Source organism: Tinamus guttatus, unplaced genomic scaffold (assembly GCF_059628265.1).
Source record: "Tinamus guttatus ecotype Peru unplaced genomic scaffold, ASM5962826v1 Tinamus_guttatus_pri_ptg000287l, whole genome shotgun sequence".
Classification (NCBI taxonomy): domain Eukaryota; kingdom Metazoa; phylum Chordata; class Aves; order Tinamiformes; family Tinamidae; genus Tinamus; species Tinamus guttatus.
The window spans coordinates 6,115,017-6,135,859 of record NW_028288821.1 but is presented as its reverse complement, the minus strand read 5'-3'; the positions used below and the strand labels follow the sequence as shown (position 1 = coordinate 6,135,859).

Genomic DNA, 20,843 nt, shown 5'->3' with positions numbered 1-20,843 from the left:
AAGTAAGAATGGTACATTTTTATAGGAAGAAAGGAGTGAGTGGTGCATTTGGGCAGTACAGCAGAACCATTGATTGACAAATTATTTTGATAAATAGGTGGTTTAAATACTGGATAAACATCCTATGAAATCTGTTTAAGTAGTGCTATTAAAGGCAATGCATGTGCAGGCTGTTCAGGAATGTCTGCATGATATTTAATTACAGTGAATTTGTCATTTGTCTGTGTGACAACTTTCTATAGCAAATGAGATAGTAGTAGTATTTTACCTTTTTAATATATCTTAAGTAACTCATGATTTTGTTTTCCTCTCCTCCCCTTCCCTCCTGCCCCCATTCTTTTTGCAGGGTGAAAGAGGATTCCCAGGCTTGGAAGGGCAGCCAGGTTTGCCTGGGTTTCCAGGACCAGAAGGACCTCCTGGCCCAAGAGGCATGAAGGTAAGTCAGAGTTCACTTGTTGCAGCATGGAAATGCTAACTATTGTTAGCTTGCTCATAGCACTGATCCCAAATCATTCCAGAATTCCTTATTATCTTTGACTTAACAGTCAAAATCCTGAAAAAATGGGATTTGACATAATTTTGTTTGTTTTGAACAATCAGCCATAGCAAAAAATACTGATTTTGGCTTCCTATTTCTCACTTCTGTATCTGCTTGCAAACGCTGTATATCTGCTTGTATCCTTTCACAGGGTACTGCAGATTAGGCTCAGAGGCAAGGTTTGTCAAGATCCTGTAAGGTAGTTTTATTAGCTGATGCACTAATGCACCCCTGTCCCTTAGTTAACTGGTAAGAGTGGCATTTGGCCACAGGGGACCCACCTTTTCACACCGCTTTGCATCTGGTGGCATTTGGGCAGGTTTTGGGTGGGGTGACGTGAATGGAGGCCAAATTGAACAATGCAGAAGACAGCTGAGGAATGCCCTGTGCTTCCCCTGAAGGCTTTTGTTTTATTCTTGTTTGCTATTGAATTACGCTAGTGTGCTCAGATGGTGCAGTGTGGCATTAGGATGCTGAAAAGCCTTTCTCTTGAGTGTCTGCATGTGTATTTAACATGCACAAGACAAGCTTAGCCATAATCTGTCCATTTCTTTTGCAAAAAGCCTTTTATACTATGGACATCAGAAGTGTGTCATACAAGAGGAAAGTAAATAGTAGAAGGGTGATAGAAAAAAACAAAGGACTACACTAAGAGGAAAAAAATAGTTGGATATAACAAGAGTGAAAGGAAAAAAACAGAGCTTGTGCTAGAAAACTTTGATAATGTTTCTACTTCTTAATGTCTTTTCAGATAGTTCCCTATGAACCTCTGCATTGTTATAGTATAGTACAATAATGCTACATTTTATTCACATTTAATCTTGCATTTTGTTTTGCCCACAAGAGGTCACTCTAGTATGTTTGACAAAAGAAGCAAGTAAAATATGTTAGCTCAAAAGCAGACTTAAATACTCTTTGATTTTAAACTGACTCAGGAGAAATATTTTTTTTTTATCAGCTGTAAAAGTGTTTTCAATTCCCACTTAACAGGAGGGCCCAAAATAACTTTTATTTTGAGCATTTTTACTCAGAAAATGACAAATAACAGCTTGTAACCATGTTACAGTTAACATGTAAAAGAAATTATCATGATTGCTTTTTACTTTGATAGGAAGGATAGCTGCCACTTTGAATATGTTCATGTGTGTGTGCTCTCTCTCTCTCTCTCTTTTTTTTTTTTTTTTTTTCCCCCCTCCCCTTTTTAGGGTGACGACGGACTTCCAGGGCCTATTGGACCTAAAGGAATCAGAGTAAGCATTTGTGCAGTTTTAGGATGATATATTGGAATTATGGATAAAGATTGGTAAACATTGTGGAGATCCTTCTCTCAGAAATTGTGATTTATGGGGAAATCTGAAGAGAACTTTCTCAATCAGATGGTGCTTTTGTATAACTCTGAATATTGGGACTACTCTTTCCTAATTTAATCTATTCTGCTCTACAGGACCTGAACAAGCTGTAGGAATTTTACTTCAGTTTGTTATGAAGTAGATGCAGTATGTCTAGACTTGTCATGACAGGGGTTGATTTGTCTGGAAATACTTTATTTCTTTAGGTTTTGTACTTTTTTTTTTTTTTTTTTTTTGGATCAACATCCTTAGCAGCACCTTGATATCTGTTCAGTGTGGCATTCTCTTTTTTTAAGGGTGATTCTGTTGCTGTTAGTCTATCCTTACGTAAGCACAGTAGATTACATTTAGTAAATCATGGTAATTCCTTTCATGCCATTCTGTTTAAAACTTATTTGATTATTTCCCTTTAAGGGACCTCCAGGGCTACCAGGATTTCCAGGCACACCAGGACTTCCTGTGAGTAGGAATGGCTTATATAGATAGACTCTAGTTTGTTTTCTCCTTCTAGCCTAAGAAGAGCGTCCTATGAATTAACTATACTTTGCTCTTTTCCACTTTAAAGGGATTACCGGGACAGGATGGGCCACCAGGACCTCATGGTGTGCCAGGGTGCAATGGAACAAAGGTAGAATCCCTCTAAAATTCGTAACGATATAACAATAATGTGGTAACAAGCTATTGTTCTCCTGAAGGTAGCCAATGGGAAAAATTATTGTGTGCAATACTTGTTATTAAGTACTGCAGGTGGTTCTAAGATGGTCCATATCCATTGCCGGGAAGAGAGGGCATGGTTTGGTATTTAAAGCACAAATTATTGGTGAGAAACAGCCAGCACCAGACACTTACAATCTTCAGCCATCATAGTTAACTTCATTGTGACTTTATTCTGATAGTGCTTATTTTTTAGCTAACAAACTGAGAAGTATATCATAATTGGATCATATACTGCATCTGATCTTTGTAGAGCCTTACTATGAAGCAAAACTTATTAGCAGTGGGACTGGTAATACAGTGGGACATTTTAATTATTATATATTATATTATTATTTATTATTTTCTAATAGCATTTTATTGAAAAAAGTGATTTAGTATTCTTATTGTAAAGATACGCTTTCATTCTAACATGTAACAACTTCAGTTTGTTACCTTTCCTCTTAAGAAGTGAGATTGACCTTCTGTATCACTACTTGTGTTTTTCCCTCTCTGTACCACTGTAGTCAACAGTTATTTACCTGTGTTTGTTATATTTTGTTCCTCTTTTGTCTAATTATCCTTTTCATCCTTAAGGGAGAGCGTGGATTCCCAGGCAGTCCGGGTTTCCCTGGTTTACAAGGACCTCCTGTAAGTAAAAGATTTCCAGATCAGCGTCCTGTAATCCACAGAAAAACTTTTGCTTAGATCTGTAAAGAATCAGATAAATATCAACCTCTTTTTGCAGTTGCTCTTTTAATAAAGTATCAAAAAACTATCTTGATAGTGTTATCTTGTGCACTTAAAGTATGTTAATGATCATTAGTGGTGCGGAAAGAAGGGACAGTGTGTAGGGTTTTATCCTCACAGGACCAAAGAAGGTACAGCAAACCGACTGAGCTTAAGTATCAACACAAAGAATGCTAAAGGAATGTAAGAGAGAATAAGAGGCATATAAAGAAACAAATTGCCAGCACATGAAAATTTAGTCCTCCTTATGTTTGCTGAAAGTACTTCTCAATTTTTTTTCCGGTAGATTTTGAAGATCTCAATGCCACACACACTTTTTTTTTTTAAGTACCCCTTTTTAGGTGCTCTTTAATGCTTGTCTTGTGCTATAGATATGATTAATATTTTGAAAATAATGTGCCAGTCATTTATATTCACCTTTTTAATTGTTTTTGTTTCCTTTATTTAAAGGGACCCCCTGGTCTACCAGGTATGAAGGTAGGTGTTCTGTACTCTGATATTAAAGTGCTAACCGGAGATGAATACTCAGTGTGATCTGACATAAGTAACCTATGTCCTTTGGTGCAAGACCGTGTATATCCATTGGAATCTGATGTGAACTTCTGCAGAAAGCTTTTGTTTCTAGTCTATTTCAGTGCAGCTATCTGGAAATTCTGCAGTAGCTTTACCCAATTTGGGTGAGTAGTTCAGGGAGTAGCCAATAGTTTGTGAAGCTGGTTCTCTTGAGAGTGTGAGGGCCAATGTGCCTGAATGGATGCTGTGAGCCACCAAGTTAGCAAAATGCCTGCAAACACTTAAGTGCATCAATAACATACATGTGCATGCCAATGAATGCTTGAACATAAGTTCATATGTTAAGAATGAACTTAACATATCTAGTGAAAGGGGTAGCATCTTACATTCCTTTTGCAAGGGATTCCTACTTTATAGATAAAGTGTGTAAGTAATCTCATAATATTATCTTGGACGGTAGAGTTTAACCTTTTAAGTTTTAATTAAAATTTTCTTCCCGTATCTTTAACTTATTTGACCATAGGCCTAAACATCAATTTCAATTCAAGTTTATTTAAAAAGGAAGTCTGAGCCATATAAACTCCTAAGAGGACAGCGTTATATATATTGGAGCTAGGAAAATGTCTTTTAAGTTGAATTGGTTTTCTCAGCCTCTTTTCATTAATTTTAAAAATATTAAAATTCATGCTGATCAGGACAATTATGTCAGATTTTGAAAACAAATATCTTCCATGAAATCAGTAAGAAACTACTTCAATATGGATCATAAAGCACAACTGTTATAATTGCATACTCTGCATTAATCTCATGAGACTAGTCATTGCAAAAGTCTGAAAGAAAGTGTTTTGTGTTTTGTTTGTTTGTTTTCTTCTTTTTGGTCATGTCCTATCAGTTGCTTTCCATTGCAACTAGAATACGCCTTTCTTTTGTAGAAACTTTTGTATTTCAATCCCTTAATCTTTTGGAATTTGAGTGAATGCTGATACGTTTGTACAGATAAAAAGAAATCTTTTAATGGTTGGTAGTGGGTTTTAGCCATTTTTAGTTAAACTTCTCTAAACGTGCAAGGATCTCTGTTAAAAAGAGGTATTTCTTAGTGCAGTACCTAAATCAGAGAACTGCTGGAGTATTGAAGTCAGAATGGTGATAGAGAGTTATAGAATGTGCTATTAATTAAAGTTAGTTGTTTTTCTTCTAGGGTGAACCAGGTGAAATAATTACATCCTTGCTGCCAGGACAAAAGGGTGACCCAGGATTTCCAGGTCTTCCAGGAATACCTGTGAGTTCTCTAAAGTACTATTAGGCTGTGTTCTGAGAGAGAGAGATAAAAAAAAAAAAAAAAAAGTTAAAATAAAGAATGTTTGGATTGCAGCACAGCTGGAATGTTTGGTAGTGTGGGATAACCTGTATTTACTTGAAGGAGCAGGTTTCGGATTTAATGATTTTTATGGTTTGGGGGAAAGTAAATACAACCATATTGTTTTTAATAGGGTGACCCATAGAGGACAGAAAGGTCCTGTGTGCACGAAAATGGTGTCCAGAAGACAGCTGTAATCACAGTTATTTGCTTGCTTCTTTGTTTCCCCTTCCTGCCCCGCTTCAGACATCCTCTGTGCCAGTTTTAGAATTCTCTCTTCTTACCCTCAAGTGAAGCAAGTAACATCTGCATTTCTGGGTTATATCCGCTATTTCAGGTGATAGGAAGAAAGAGCAATATCTCAGCTGTTCTCATCTTGCATCTCCTGGCAGAGTTGCTGTTCTCCCAGCAGGCTTCTGTGAAAATAGCTAGTGACTCCAGGCCCCCTGCTTCCCCCCTGAGCCATTCATTGTTTTAGTGGAAGAACAAGGGGAGCAGAAAATGAGTCTATCTGGCTGATCTGGAGAGAAGCCAGAGACTCCTATTTCCTGGTACAGCGAGGCAAGTCCCAGGCTATTCTGACCAGACTGAGCCTGTTAGCCTTTCTGTTCCTCTGATCTGTGCTTCCCTATTGTCTGTTTCTGCCTGGGAGGGATCACAAATACAACGTGGCGTTCTCTCTCCATGTATGATGAGAGCAAGAGCAAAAGTAGTTCAAAACAAAGAATATTCTCCTTATCCAAGCCAAAGAGACATAATAATATTGAGAGCAATAGAGTCCTTACAGTTCTGCACAGCATACAGTCCTTTAGGTCCTTCCTTAAGAACAGATCAGTAGGTTAGTGGTCAGTTCCTTTGATTTTACCAGTATGAAATGCCAACTGTAGTTTTCTTGTTTATGAGGTCTTTGCATTTGCCCAGCTGGTTTTTCCACAAATAGGTGCCTCTGACAACCTCCTACACTTTCTCAACAGGGCCCCCCTGGTTCCATGGGTATACCAGGTCCAACTGGCCCTCCAGGGCCCCCAGGTTTGACAGTAAGTTTCTTTAACCAGTTACCTATAAACTGTAGGCAGTTACTGCTTTGTTTCATGTCCTCAGCAAAGAGCAGAATTCTAGATAGTCAAGACTTGGGCTGCAGGTAGTGTGTATTCACCATGTATTCATGTGATCTGGAGCTGCTATTCTGCATGTTTAAAAATCATATGTTTAATAACATATGACTTTTAAAACATTTAAACTTTTTTATGTTTAAAAACATCTTTCCCAAGATCGCTTTTTGCTTTAAATCAAACTGTATTTTTTTCTACCTCCTTATTTGTGTTTCCACCAAGGTGGAAAACCATTGCTTTTATTTGCTTGTGAATCCTGATGGGCCAGATGTAGCTTGTAGCATGACTTAGGTCTTTATTTCACAAATTTTAGTATCTAAATACTTCACTTCATGTGATTGTCTCACTTAAAGCAAGAACTAATTTTTTATATATTTGTAAAGTTTAATAAGATCATAAGGAATAGCTCTTAGAGAAAGTGCTTGTCAACACAGACCTAGTCAAAGTAGCATCACTGCCCTTTTTTCAAAGGGAGCATGCAAAGTACATAGCTATCCCCAAACAGTAGTATTACGAACGAATGACTTTTTTTTTTTTTTTTTTTTTTTTTTTTTTTTCCATTTTAATAGGGACCTCCTGGCCCCCCAGGGCTTCCAGGACCTAAGGTATTTCTTTTTCCCTTGTTGATGGTGGTGGATGTTTTTGTTTTGTTTATCTTTCTCTTGATTTGTGACTTCTAGATGCTGATGACTTTTGTGTTTTTGCAGGGTAATATGGGTTTGAACTTCCAAGGACCCAAAGGTGAAAAAGTGAGTAGATCATGATGGTCCTTTTGCTGATTGATTTCAATACTTGTGTGTGTTGTTTTTACTTCATGTCATTTTAGTTTGCATTGACTGTAATAAACTTCTTGCCATCTTCATGCACTCCAGGGTGAACAAGGTCTTCAGGGACCGCCAGGGCCACCAGGACAAATTGGTGAACAGAAGAGACCAAATGACATTGAGTTTCAGAAAGGAGATCAGGTGAGTGGGAGATTATATCTGTTTACAGTGATAAATCCAGAAGTCTCTGTTGATTTGGCTAACATGTACTGATACCTGCTAACTGTTCACAGGTTCTGTTATTCTTCCCAAAGCACTGAATCTTTTGGGTCTGAGTACTTTTCCTTTAACAGAGGCATTCTAGTTATGTTAGCTGGGTTACCTCTCTATTAAAATAACTGGTCCTACAAAAGAAACAGTCTCAAAGCATGCCCATATTAACAGTAAAAGCAGTTAAACTATTCTCGTTCCTTAAATCACCCGGATAGAACTTTACAAAGCTGTCTGAACATATTCATATTCCCATTAATTAACTATCTTTGTTATCTATTGTGAAGAAGTCTTCCAAAATTTTAACTCAGCTTGCCTCCTTTTTTGTCATAAGTGATGCCCTGATTTGGGGGGATTTTTCTTCCCTCTTCCTTTTGGGCTGAATGACTTCCTGGTTTCTGGCCTCTCTGCAGTAAATATTTTAGCCAGGGTTGGGACAATTATGCTGCCCATCATCTTTATCAAAACCATTTTTGTCCTCCCTTTTATAATAATAGTAGGCCCCATTAGAGCATATCTTGGAGCTATCTCCTCATGCACATTTGCAGTGTGAGTCGTTTTAGGAAAGTCTTCAGTTTTGTCTCTTTTTGGTTATTAAGGCAGAAGGTAAAGAACAATACTGTGTGTTCTAAGAAAACATAAGATGAAATTTTAACCATACTATAATGAAGAAAAAAATCAGCTGATTTTATTAGGAACAGAGTAATTTGCTTCTGTCATCAAGGATCTCTGAATGCTGGCACATAGTCTGAGTACCTGGCCTTTGAACAACATTTATAATGATTTCAAGGTGTAAAGATCTGTTTATATTTCAACATTTATACTGTGTGCTTAGTGGTACACAACTAGTAAAAAAAAATTTGAACTTGTTTTTTTGAGTTCGCTTGTTTTTTGAGATACACACGTGATCTCAGATAACCAAAAAATCAAACATAAATCTGGGAGGCCTTTAAGAAAAAAACAAACACTTTTCAAAGCTTTTGTGGACTAAGCAGCCTGTGTCTTTCTCTTTAATATTGAAGAGATTTGACTTCTTGTACAGAGGTGTAACAGTGCAAAATATAAACCTTAAGGTTTTGACATGGGGATCCATGACACTTTTCTGAAGAGCAGGCTACTGATCACGGTATCCTCAGTCACAACTTCAGCAACTACGAGCAACTTAATGACTGTTACCCCTGTAATTTCAGCTGGATCTGGAATTCCATCCTCCTTCTTTCCTTCCTTTTTGTTATTGTATAGCAGCTGCAGACCACCAAAACAGCTTTTGCAGTGCATGCAGGAGGCATTTGTGTCTTAGTGGAATGAATCATCTAGATAAACAGGATGAGCAGTTAATGAAATTTATAGTTGCACTTGAAGATCTGCATAAGTGAAGAATATTCTATGTGAGCTTTTGCTGTTCATGGCACTTGGAAATCTAAATGACAGAAAAAAAAAGATACTATTTTAAAAATGGAGAGACTGGGGAGTGATGGAAGCTTTAACCCTCTTTTTCTTTTGCCCATGCTTGACAGGGTATTCCAGGTGATCCAGGCCCACCAGGACTTCCTGGGCCACAAGGCCCTCCTGTGAGTAGTCCTCTTTTAGTCCTTTCTTTGTTGCCCGTGTATCAGAACTGTAAATTCATTCTACTCTGGATTGTGGGCTCAGTTTAAGATAATGTTTGTGTGTCCAGGGTCTTCCCGGTGGCGTAAAAGGTGAAAAAGGTGAGCAAGGAGAACCAGGCAAAAGAGTAAGTAATCTATTTAACCAAACATTTGTCTTTCCAATCAGTGTTATCTTTGAGAATTAAGCAAATGTTGAACTAAGGTTGAGCCATCAGCCTCCGGGTAAGAGACTTTTTTTTTTCTCTGGCAAACTGTAGGTGGTACACACGGTTCATGGAAGGTGATTCTAACTATGGATCTCTCATTACTTTCTTGATCTATATGTATACATCTATATGTAGCTCTTAGGTGTGAGGCAGGCAAAACTACATTTTGTAAAGCAGCAGTTTTCTGTTTGTTTTTAGAGAAGTTCTTCATTCAGTTTTCTATTTATTGGTTTGCCAAGCAGTGTGTGACTGCTGTATTTGTAAGCTTCTCAGCGTAACTCATTCGTAGTGGATTTACTTATGAAGTGAGTCACTGCAACATGTTTCTGAACATGATATCAAGACCAAGAGTTCATTTTTCAGGTCTCAAATGACTTTTTTTTTTATGTACCCTCTGTGAGGGGACAAGTCAGGTTAGCTGCTCTTAGGAATAGCATAAGTCACCTTGTTCCTGTTTGGATTCAAAAACATCCAGGAACTTGGATATATTTGGGTCCCTCAGCTCAGGGTTCTCACAGAACCCATAGTTTCATCAACATTATGGACATCTCTGAAAATCAAGCCACACATCGTGCTTGTCTTAGTTGGACAATATAAAAATCCTGAAACATGTTGGTGATAGGTTTTCAATACAAAAGAAAAGAAAGTCCACTGAAAAAATTCCATTGGATATTCTCAATAAAATACTTATTAGTTTCTGAGATTTATGGGCAGACTTTGATTTGCCTTTTCTATATAAGAAAATGTTACAGATTTACAGAACCAAAACTCTCAATATGTTTTTTGCACTATTGAATTCCATCTTCCAATTTATTTCTCTGCAAAAATATTTGGGCACCACATAAATTTGAAAAGACCTGAAAGGCTAAAAATCCTTAGTGAGTGCGGGGGGATGTTTTTTGCCAAAAGCTTTTTTTTTTTTTTTTTTTTTTTTTTTTTTTTTTTTTTACCAACATTTTTGTTTGTTTTTTATTGCTCTGCATTTGGGCATAGTGCACACTTGAAGTGCAGTTTTGCTGATAAGTGACTCTAAAATTATGTTTTAGAGTTCCATATTGTTACATGCTTCTCAAACCATGTGAGATATAACCAAAAAAAAGTTAACATATGTCAAACATATGTCATAAACAGCCACTTCTCTGAGCAGAAGTGCTTTTCATAATTTGATGTTATTTTTCAGAGGAAAAAAAAAAGAATGCCTTCTATTTAGAGGAGAGTTAAAATTCACACACGTAAAAGTTTGTATTTAATTTCACTGGTCACATTACATTATTTTCTAGTTAAATGTCATATTCTGGTGTTTGAGAGTTAGGATCTCTTTTTCCAGTAAAGAATTCCTCTATTGTAAACCAAATGAAATATTAAATACAAGGAATCAGCACTAGTTCACTGGAGGTCATTGTGCTGTGTTCTCACAATGTTTCATTGAGACTTGTCTAGTTTTCAGAAATAAAACTTGAGTTTAGTTAACTCCATTGAATATATGTGGTTGTTATCTCTGAGATATTTGTCACAAGGATTGTATTCTAGAGGAATTGTGGTTTGTTGAAAATTGGGAAGTAAAATTATTTCCACCAGAATTTTTCACTACCGAGGATTTTTTTTCAATACATATTTATGTCTTTGAAGGGAAAGCCTGGGAAAGATGGAGATCCTGGTCAACCTGGTCTAGATGTGAGTAGCTCATATATTTCTTAGCAAAGCAGACTCCTTAAAAGTTTTTCTGCTGGTATGGAGAACATCTGAATGTGATGTTTGTTTGTTTGTTTTTTTTTTTCTTAAAGGGTTTACCTGGTGGGCCTGGAATAGATGGTGCTCCAGGAAGAGATGGTGAAAAGGTATGAGGGGTTATTTGCTGTTATTGCTACAATACCTACAAAATCGCTGAGTTCAGTTCTGACTGAATAGTAATTGTCTATGCTGTTAGTGCTGTTGAGGATTTGCAGTAAATCTCTTGTGTGTAGTATAAAAAAATTCTTATTTCATTGACAGGGTGAGAAAGGTGACACTGGTCCCCCTGGTCCTCCTGGAAGTGTAAGTTGCTGGTGCTTTCTTTTCTTCCCCTGTTTGGTTGGCAGTGTTGTCCAAGGCTGGACCTCAAACTAGCAGAAATGAGAAAGCCTCTTAGAAGTCAATGAACATATATTTTATCTTAGTCATGTTGGATCCACACACAGATTTTTTTCAGAAGTTCAGAAAATTGCCTTTGCAAAGCCATACAAAGTTACAAATTCAGTTGAACTGAAATCTTCTTATGGGAACAAATAATTGCTAGCCTATTCTAACCATGTTTGAAAGACACTGCACCATGGAAAACTCATCCTGAGCCATTGTTTGTGTTGTCACGGTCTGCTCTCAAGAAATGGAAATGACCTGAGCAAGAGTTCTTCTATAAGGTTACCATTCTCTGTGTCATGTCCCTGTGTATGACCTTATCCACAAAGGATTCCGCCTGAAACAAATAGCAATTACACCTTGTTGTCCTGATGTGAATCTGAGTATCTCCTTTGATATCAGTAATGTAACAGTGAATTTGCAACTCTGTGATGGAACAGAATTTGATGCCTCTATTCTTGCTGCATTTGGAATTTAAAATCTTCACTATTGAAGATGAATAAACTATATGCTGGAGTTATTTACCTTTTCAGGAAACGGGAGTGTTGGGAGGGTTTCTGTGGAACTTAAGTTCTCGCACAAATGCTGTTTATTTTTCATACAGCAAGAATGCAATGTGCTGTAGGATTTTTAACAAATCTCATGAGAACATTGTGTGGTTTGGCTTTCTCTGGGGACTACTCTTCATGGGAATGTTAATGATAATTCTGTGGCATGAGGAAAGCATCCTATTGTTGGCATTGTGTCTTTTCACCTTTCAAGTGACACTTTTGTTGGCTTTTTAATTGACAAGTTGTTTCACATTAACACTATCATTGAACATTAATAGGTCATTTCAAGACCAGGCATTGATGCAACAGTGGGACCAAAAGGTAGCAAAGGATTTCCAGGACTTCCAGGAGCCAAAGGAGAACGTGGATTCTCTGGTAGGCCAGGCCCACCTGGTTTGCCAGGTTCTCCAGGTAAGAGTGCCAGTATTAAAATAAGTGGTATGTTCAAATATCTAAGCATATATTTAGTTAGCTTCATGGTCTTTTCACAGTTCTTTGGTCAAGTGGGCCGAGCATGTAAAGTTATCTTTTTTTCTTTGCATAGATAGATTTTTTTCATAGTTGGACTCTGTTCCTAGGTTCCAGTATGAAACATTAACCTTTTATAACAAAGATGTTATGGAATACTTATGCATATATTGAAAGAGGCAATCTTATTTGTTGCGTGTTATTCATCAAATATAATTGTTGCCACCCCCAAAAAGAATCATTATTTAAACCCTCGAACTGTCAACAAACTAAGCTTTTCCTATCTTAGGGATCACAACTGTTGGACCTCCTGGCCCACCTGGCTTACCTGGTGAGAGAGGACAGAAGGGAGATCAAGGTTTACCTGGTGTTTCGATTCCTGGGCAGCCAGGACTTGATGGACCCCGGGGATCCCCAGGACCACCAGGACCCCCAGGACCACCTGCACCATCAGGTCCTCCTGGTAAGTGATGGTCACATAAACAGCAAGGGGAAGGCACTGAGCATTTTGGGTATTCAGTCCCTTTTAAAGTCTTCCTCCAAACATGTCATTCATCACAATAAAAGCCTTTGAAAAGAGATTCAAGATTTCAAGCTACTCGTATATGTCCTCCAAGCCACTCCTAGTCCAAATCAGGTGAGTAGGAGTCTCCTAGTCTTAGGAACTCTTATAGCGTGTGCGAATTGAGTGGTGTGGATTGTAGGCAAGCATTACTATGCCTCTTTCTGCTTCAAGTTAGCCCTGCTGTGACTTACCTGTGAGATTCAGCAAGACTAGTGGAGAAGGAATCTTGTCAGACTTGAGGGAGCTTTCAAGCCTAGTGACAGAGTAAGAACAGTTCTCCAGGGCCCAGCAGATCTGTCCCAGATTTTTTTTTCCTTGAGTTGATATTAAATCCTACATTATCTGACTAAGGAAGGACAAAATTTACACATTATGCAGGACATGATCACTTTAATGCTTTCTTGAGTAGATTTAGCTTTAACGGTTTGATTTAGTAACTGTTCGGAGTAGACAGATTGATTCTGCAAGAGTCAAAGGGGTAAAATACCATTTCATCTAATGTATATTCTAGTGCATGAATCATAAACAATTATCTTGGGAGTGGACTCTTAGCTGATCGTAGAGAGAAGGAATGTGGGAAATTGGAGATGAAACTGGGGCTGGAAAGCTGTGGTAAAGAATGGCTAATATGGTTTTGGGAGTGCTTACCATGGCACTGACATCTTCAAGTCCTCTCTCTCTGGTGGTATTTCATATGCATGTACTTTTATGTGAAGCTAAATGATAGAGCGTAGCATGTAGAGGGGGAAATGTACAGGCCAGGGGAATTAGTGGGAGATGATTGAAATGAAAGCTTATGAATGTTTTGCAACATCACTGATGAATTACTTTGCTGGATTTCCATACACATCTCTGTCTCTGAATTAACAAAAGTGCTCGGCCCATGGTTGTGTTTGTATATTAGAATAGAAACAAAAATACCAAAAAATACATTTTTGTACTACATACATTTATTGAATGCTGTTGTCAGTCTAACGCATTGATCGTTAAATCTTTCTTGATTCTCCTTAGGTGAAGGGTTATGTGAGCAGGGGCCTCCAGGTCCTCCCGGAATTCCAGGACAACAAGGCTTTATGGGGGAGCGAGGCCAAAAAGGTGCCATGTCATAGAAATGTTTTTTTCTCTTCTTCTTAAAGCTTGTCCAACAATTTCCAAGCCTGCATTAGACAAAGAATAAACAGTGTCCCTTCACATTAGGGTTGGTGCATGGAAACATGTAGGGTTCTACATTTTTTCTGAATATGAAGTCTGTTTTACTTGGACATAGGATAGCTCTTCCTCTAGTGTAAAAACTCAGTATTTTCAAACTATCTGAGAATATAACGCGTCTGAATAGCCTCACTCAGATCATGATTAAAGTAAAATGGAGATTCAGGTTTATGAGTACCTTCCAGGTAGATAGAAACTACCTCTATGTGAAAAAGTTTTATATCTAATTCAGGGATAATTTTGACATTATTTTGTGAAAAGCAATATTGAAACTATAAATAAAGCATTCCTAATCTGAGTTGGTCAGTATAGGAGGAGGAGTTTATCTGTTTCTTTGCTAACCATAAGAAAGACATTTTTAATGTGTATCCTTGTTTCCAAAAAGACAACCTTGCAATGAGGATGCTGATAAGGGTAAGTGAGAATCTTTTCCTAGCTCAACCATGGACATCCTTATTGACTTCAAGCATCAAACTTGATTTTTTAGTCCCTTCAAACAAAAGTGTTTTTTTTCTCATGGAGATTGTAAGGTTTAGTTAATTAATCCTAATGAAATGTTTAATTGTTGATAACTGTTAATACAGTCATAGAAAAGTTTGTGCATGAATGAGATTTCCAAAATTCTTGAAACAGTTCATCTTTTGAAGGAAATATGTTTAGCTTATTGTCAGATCAGCAGTGTTTAGTAAAACTATCTCAGCAGTTATTTTGCCCTCTTGGAGTTTAACTGAAATTTTGGGTTATGATGTATTTGTTTTAAAGTTGTAGTTTAAAGTGTCAAATACCTTCTTGCAGAGGTAAAACTTTTGCCGAGTTAAAAACCCACAGTTTCATTCCAGACTATTGAAAACACTTTTTTTCAGGGTTTTATTTTGTTCTGTTGTCCTAAATAAATTCTAATCATACCTGCCTGTGGCAGATATGCAACCTAGCAATCAAAACTCGTGAGTCTAGCCTTCATGGTGGAAGCAGTCTTGTATTTAAGATATCATAAGACAATCTAAAATTGCTTTCTTGTTAATAATCTATAATATCAAGTCAAAAATTACCATCACTGTTGTGTGTGTGTGTGTGTTTTTTTAATGTTTTTTAAGGCTTAATGTTCAATTTTTTTTTAATGCATCTCTTTGTAGGTGATCAAGGAGACACATGCTTCAATTGCATAGGAACTGGAATATCCGGGCCTCCTGGAGAGAGAGGACCTCCAGGACCTCCAGGTAGTCCAGGTAAAGCTGTAATCATCATTTTTTTTTCTTAAAATATTTTATAAAGGTACCTTTGTTTCTGAATGTGCAAACTCCGATGCACAAAATAGCAACTCTGATATACAAGTTCTTGTCTCATTTTGCCCAGCTGAGGAGTGTTCAGGCTGGACACATATAAAGTAGTTACTCGTTCTTGAAAATCTGGTAATCCAGAAAAATTCTCTGGTCAAAGACAGTGTTATAAGCGTTGTGCCTATTGAAGGTGAGTGGTTGCTGTAGATTTAACTGAAGTACAAAGAAATTAATTTCTACTACTTATTCCTCAAATAGTAGAAGAACTGGAGCTTTTTGAAGGTGTAACATTTTTAACATTACTGATTTAACTTAGAGATACAAATTTTGTTTTGTTCAAATAAAATCAAGCTGTCAAAAATAAAAGGGCAAGCTATACTTTGCCTTGGTTGCAAACAGTGTGCTTTATAATTACGTTTCTACTGTTTTGTGCTATTGTTCTATCTTTTTCTGCGTTACTCAGGTTCCCCTGGTTTTCCTGGACAGAAAGGTGAAAAGGGGCTTCTTGGATTAACTGGCCTTGTAGGACCACCTGTAAGTGGTGCTGTTACATTCTGCTGGGAAGCAGAAGTGTCTCCTTTGTTTTATATGTTTGGTAGATCAGTACTAGGTAAATGTGAATTTTAAGTCTAACACTTCTCTTTTGTCTCTAACTACTTTGAGTCTCTAATTCCTATATTACGCCAACCTAAGAGAGGAAGAGGGGGGAAAAAAAAAAAAAAAAGGTGAAAAGGCTTATTTTGTTTTTTGTTTGTTTTATTCCCACACAGGGATTTCCAGGGCCCCCAGGTGCCCCTGGGAGACCTGGTCCTAAAGGAGACCCAGGGGATGTCCTGACTTCTCCAAGAATGAAAGGTGACAAGGGAGATCCTGGCTTCCCAGGACCTCCAGGTCTTCCTGGCATAGATGGCACTCCTGGACGAGATGGACTGCCAGGTCTGCCTGGCCCTAAGGGGGAACCTGTGAGTTGCATTTTATGCTGTCTTTGTTTGGACAGATGTTTTGGGAAGTCCTGGATGCGTTTGGAATAATGCAGATAGGAGGACTGGCCAATGCACTTTTCTTTGAATGTGAGTAATGAAATAATTGTCTCCAGTAGATGCCAATCTAGTAATGATAGACAAGGTAGTCTCTACAATTTGTCGGTGCCTCTCTAAAAATAAATGGAGAGAGTTCCCTTGGGCAACAACAGATAGGCATTTCTGCTGTTCATGTGTGTAGCGCAAGAAATTAAGTAGCCAGATTTGGACCTTATCTACAGCGTGTTGGTAAGATGTTGGTAACCTAATGGCCTTGGGAGATAGAAGGATGGAAATTATCAGAGAGCTTCAAAACAGAAACAGCGAAAACATTTTACTCTTTCCTAGTAAATACATGTTTTTCCAAGATAGGAATCTTGCTCTTCCTCCTTTTCAGGGCAGTGTTGCATTCAAAGGAGAAATGGGAATTCCAGGTGACCCAGGAATACCAGGTCTTCCTGGAGACAAAGGACTTCCTGGACCTCCTGGTTTTGGTCCACAAGGTTCACCAGGTGAAAAAGGCATCCAGGGTGTTTCAGGTCGTCCAGGCCCTCCTGGAGTTCCTGGTGAGTTAATTTGTGTGCTATTGAACAAAAACTTTATAACCAAGTTGTGTGCATTTGGCACCTACCTAGACTCCTAACTAGGTTGTGTCCATTTGGCTCCTACCTTCAAGAAAACTGTCCTAACTTAAGCAATGCTTCTAGGCCAATGAATGCTGTATAAGTTTCAGGTGGGATGTAACTTGCTGAATAAAGAATTGCTGGTGTTTAAGTTCTTTGTAAGCCTAGGATGTGGTTATCATCTTTCTGTTCAGCAAAAAAAAAAATAAAAGAACTCCCTCTGAGTAATTTTTCTTCTCTTTGGTCTCAGGTCCAAAAGGTGAGCCTGGTCAGACTATTACAGAACCAGGAGTACCTGGCCCCCCTGGTCCTCCAGGCAGAAATGGTGACCCAGGTCTTCCAGGTAAAGCTACACTAGAGGTCCAGGGAATAGCAAGAGCCTTTTTTTTTTTTTTTTTTTTTTTTTTTTTCTGACTGACTGTTTGTTTACAGTTTTTTCTAATTTTCACAGGGGATCCTGGTCAGCCAGGTCAGCGTGGCCTGCCGGGCATCCCAGGTGTGAAAGGAGAGCCAGGTATTCCTGGCATTGGGCTTCCAGGTCCACCAGGCCCAAAAGGTATGTTTGCAGACAAATGGCTAAAAATTGGAATATTTTGAGAGTTGTACCTCTTCACTGGTTCAAGTCAATTAAGTTGCATCTTTTAACAGAATCTTTTAAAAGTTAAGACTGATTACATTGAAGTTATCTATCTTCATATTTTGTTGTTAAGCATCAGGGAAAAAAAAAGAGCTCTTCACTGTACTGTTCCTTCATGGTAGCTTACATTTTTCAAAACAAAACATATATTTTAAAAACTTGAGAAAGTTAGGGAAGCTTGGGCTTGATTAATTGTTGATAAACGATCTCCACATGCTGTCGCAAGATTTTAAAGTTTCTGCTGTAAACTGTTCATAATTATAATGAGCACAGAGCATGAGTGCGTCTTTCTGACAGGAGTCACAGATATCCTCTATGGCAAAGACTGTGGACTTAATATCATCTTAGCCAGATAGTTATTCCTCAAGTATGCTTGAGCTTGTACAGAACCTCTTTTCCAAGGTCATTTTTCACGGTCCCCAAGTATTTCTTCTCTATTGGTCTCTGGTGTCCTTTCCTCAGCTGTCCTAACCTTCATGTCATGTGTAGGTTTCCCAGGTACTCCTGGCCCCCCTGGAGCTCCAGGAACTCCAGGTCGCCCTGGTCTAGATGGACCTCCTGGACCACCTGGTTTTCCAGGACAGAAGGTTTGTGTTTGCTTGTTTACTATAAAAACTTCATTTTCTTGGACGTTCTTCTGCATAAGTGGGAAGCTGGTGGGGAGTGTTTTGCCTCTTCTGATCAGCTTTTGATAGTGGGAAAATCAGTTCACTATCTCAGGTTTGACCAAGGGTAGGAAAAAAGAAATTGAACTCTAAGATAGTGCAATTTTTTTTTTCTTCTCTACTAAACATTTTTTAAAAAGAATAAATTTGGAACCTTTTTTTTTTTTAAGAAAAAGAAATGTTTTACTACAGGGGGATCGTGGATTTGGAGTTCCAGGACCACCTGGATCCCCAGGACCACCAGGCTTAAAAGGAGTTCAAGGGCCTAAAGGTGATACTGGCTTCCCAGGAAACCCTGGTCTCCCAGGACGAGCAGGTTTTGATGGAACTCCAGGGCCCAAAGGTACAGAGAGCCTTTTCTGTTCTCTACTGAAATCTAAACAGCGCAGGTATGCTGGGAGATATATGGCAGTTAATTATAAGTAGTGCTGTTTTTGAAGCAATTATATCACGGTCTCTTTTTTCCAAAGTACAGATCCTGCATAAATGGAATTTTGTGTTCTCAAAAGACAAACAAGCAAAGGAATAAATAGCAATTTGTGAGTTAGTACCTAAAAGACTGTCGTCCAGAGACAAATCTAGGTGAAAGTAAAACAATAGAACAGCAGTCATTTTCATGGAGTGTTTCTACACGCAGAGTGGTAGCAGTTTATAAACTGCTACTGTTAATCGTTGCCTGTGTACTGTATGCCGTTATACTGTGGAGTATACCTGGTTTGCTGGATAGCATCTGTTGGGTTAGACATGGATTAGGATGCAAGAATGTCTCTGTAGTCTAGAAACGTAAACTGCATGTGTTCCACGCAGAATGAGAGCAAATCTCTGGCTTGTTCTGAAATAGCTTCTTAAAGCTTGTTGGTGTCTGTGTGTGTGTGGTTCTATATTTGATTACATCAAAGGATCAAATTTCAAGCACAATGTGAAGGTACCACTCTATTTATGAAAGCAAGTATCTCTTGAACTAAGTTCACTACTGAACTAAACAAGAGTGTTCTTTTAGGTGACCCTGGACCAAGCGGACCACCAGGACTTCCAGGCCCACCAGGCATCCCTGGGATTGGTGGCCAAGGTCCACCTGGACCTCCTGGACTTCCAGGGCCTGTTGGTCCACCAGGTAAAACTCGCATGGCTTGTACTTTTTGGTTATTTCTGGCAGACACCAAGCAGTACACAGGACACTGAAGGTCCCACTGAACAAATAGGCAACGAAGCAGAGAGACTTTGTCTGTTGGCTTGACTGGCTTGCCAGTCAGGTCAGCAGAACTTCATACATGTGAGGGTTTTCTTTTTTTTTTTTTTTTTCTTCGAATTGAAGTAGAGCAATTCACAATGACTTGTAATAGAAAAATTTCTTTTTTTCCTACACTCAGTGAATGGACTTGATGTGCAGCAACATTGCAAATGTGTGGCAGTTATCACTGTCAGAATATTCTCTGTGGATGTGAGCATGCCTACAGCTTGAAACATTTCAAAACCCATTTCTTGCCATGGCTGTATGACTCATCACATCGCATGTCTGTGACCTACACGTCCTGTGTTTGTTTCTGTAGGCCAGCATAGGGGCTGGCATGGCACACAGTGCATGCTGGCAAATTCATAGCCAGCTGTGACAGCATGGGCCACAGATTGGCTGATCTCGCTCCAATCTTTATGAAACATGGACTGAAATCTGGCAAAATGCTTAACTTAAAGCTAGGTGAGTGCTTGAATATATAGGCTCCACGTGCTTAGGGGTTCTGTTTAGGTATTAAGTGTGCAGAACCAAGCTCAAGTTTGTTTGCTGGGATTTTAGTATAGGGATTCAACATTTCATTCAATCCATGTTCTTTTTTTGGCTTTCTATAACAATATCATGTGTTGGCAAGAATTTGGTTTAATGCAATCACCAATTTATTCTGCAAAGTATCTATTTTGACATGCAAAATATGGCTAGTGTCAGTGGATTGAAATGGTTATTGTTTTGCTCTTCGTGTCTATGCAGACTAATTATTGTGGCTACTAACAGCATGATGTCTCTGAAATTTAGTGCATGATTGAACTTCCTACTGGAGAAGTCCATGTCATTTCTCTCAGCTTTGCTAGTTGTCTGGTTTGTGCAATGTGCCTAATGCTTCCATCACCCATGCCTTATTTTATTTTTTGTCTTAACAGTATATTTTGACTCTGTTCCTTTATGCAAGTAGCGTAACATTTCTGAGGCTTTGTTTTTCAGGTAACTAGACAAATTCTTAACAGACTTTCCTTGTTAAGGTTTTCTTTCCTTTGCACCACCATTTCTTCCAATTGTTCATAGTACCTCAGTCTCATTCTTTTTTAAAATATGCATTAAATTACTCGAGAATTTATTGGGTTGTTTGTATTACTGTTAAGTATGATACAGTCAGAGTTTTGAGAACTGGAAAGGAAATAATGTGAATTTCTATTAGAAAAGTGTCTACCTATTACAAGGTTATGTATGATTATCCCATTTTGTTCCTCTTGCTTATAGAGACCCGCCTTACACACAGTGTATGTACAGTCCCTATCCATCCTCCTTACTGTTTTTTCTCTGC

The 20,843-nt window shown here is 38.3% G+C and overlaps 1 protein-coding gene across 1 annotated transcript in view; it reads left to right on the top strand.

Moving 5' to 3' along the window:
• COL4A5 (collagen type IV alpha 5 chain) overlaps positions 1 to 20,843 on the top strand; it is a 73,958-nt gene that overhangs the window by 27,090 nt on the left and 26,025 nt on the right. Inside the window, exons 3-30 of the mRNA XM_088527586.1 lie at positions 347 to 436; positions 1,744 to 1,788; positions 2,302 to 2,346; positions 2,453 to 2,515; positions 3,178 to 3,231; positions 3,781 to 3,807; positions 5,042 to 5,122; positions 6,175 to 6,237; positions 6,882 to 6,917; positions 7,020 to 7,061; positions 7,185 to 7,277; positions 8,864 to 8,917; positions 9,025 to 9,081; positions 10,792 to 10,836; positions 10,947 to 11,000; positions 11,155 to 11,196; positions 12,107 to 12,239; positions 12,586 to 12,759; positions 13,873 to 13,956; positions 15,204 to 15,296; positions 15,811 to 15,881; positions 16,118 to 16,309; positions 16,764 to 16,932; positions 17,240 to 17,332; positions 17,441 to 17,545; positions 18,116 to 18,213; positions 18,484 to 18,634; positions 19,292 to 19,405. Coding sequence (XP_088383712.1) covers positions 347 to 436; positions 1,744 to 1,788; positions 2,302 to 2,346; positions 2,453 to 2,515; positions 3,178 to 3,231; positions 3,781 to 3,807; positions 5,042 to 5,122; positions 6,175 to 6,237; positions 6,882 to 6,917; positions 7,020 to 7,061; positions 7,185 to 7,277; positions 8,864 to 8,917; positions 9,025 to 9,081; positions 10,792 to 10,836; positions 10,947 to 11,000; positions 11,155 to 11,196; positions 12,107 to 12,239; positions 12,586 to 12,759; positions 13,873 to 13,956; positions 15,204 to 15,296; positions 15,811 to 15,881; positions 16,118 to 16,309; positions 16,764 to 16,932; positions 17,240 to 17,332; positions 17,441 to 17,545; positions 18,116 to 18,213; positions 18,484 to 18,634; positions 19,292 to 19,405 — 2,368 coding nt within the window. The remainder of the gene's footprint in view (positions 1 to 346; positions 437 to 1,743; positions 1,789 to 2,301; positions 2,347 to 2,452; positions 2,516 to 3,177; positions 3,232 to 3,780; positions 3,808 to 5,041; positions 5,123 to 6,174; positions 6,238 to 6,881; positions 6,918 to 7,019; positions 7,062 to 7,184; positions 7,278 to 8,863; positions 8,918 to 9,024; positions 9,082 to 10,791; positions 10,837 to 10,946; positions 11,001 to 11,154; positions 11,197 to 12,106; positions 12,240 to 12,585; positions 12,760 to 13,872; positions 13,957 to 15,203; positions 15,297 to 15,810; positions 15,882 to 16,117; positions 16,310 to 16,763; positions 16,933 to 17,239; positions 17,333 to 17,440; positions 17,546 to 18,115; positions 18,214 to 18,483; positions 18,635 to 19,291; positions 19,406 to 20,843) is intronic.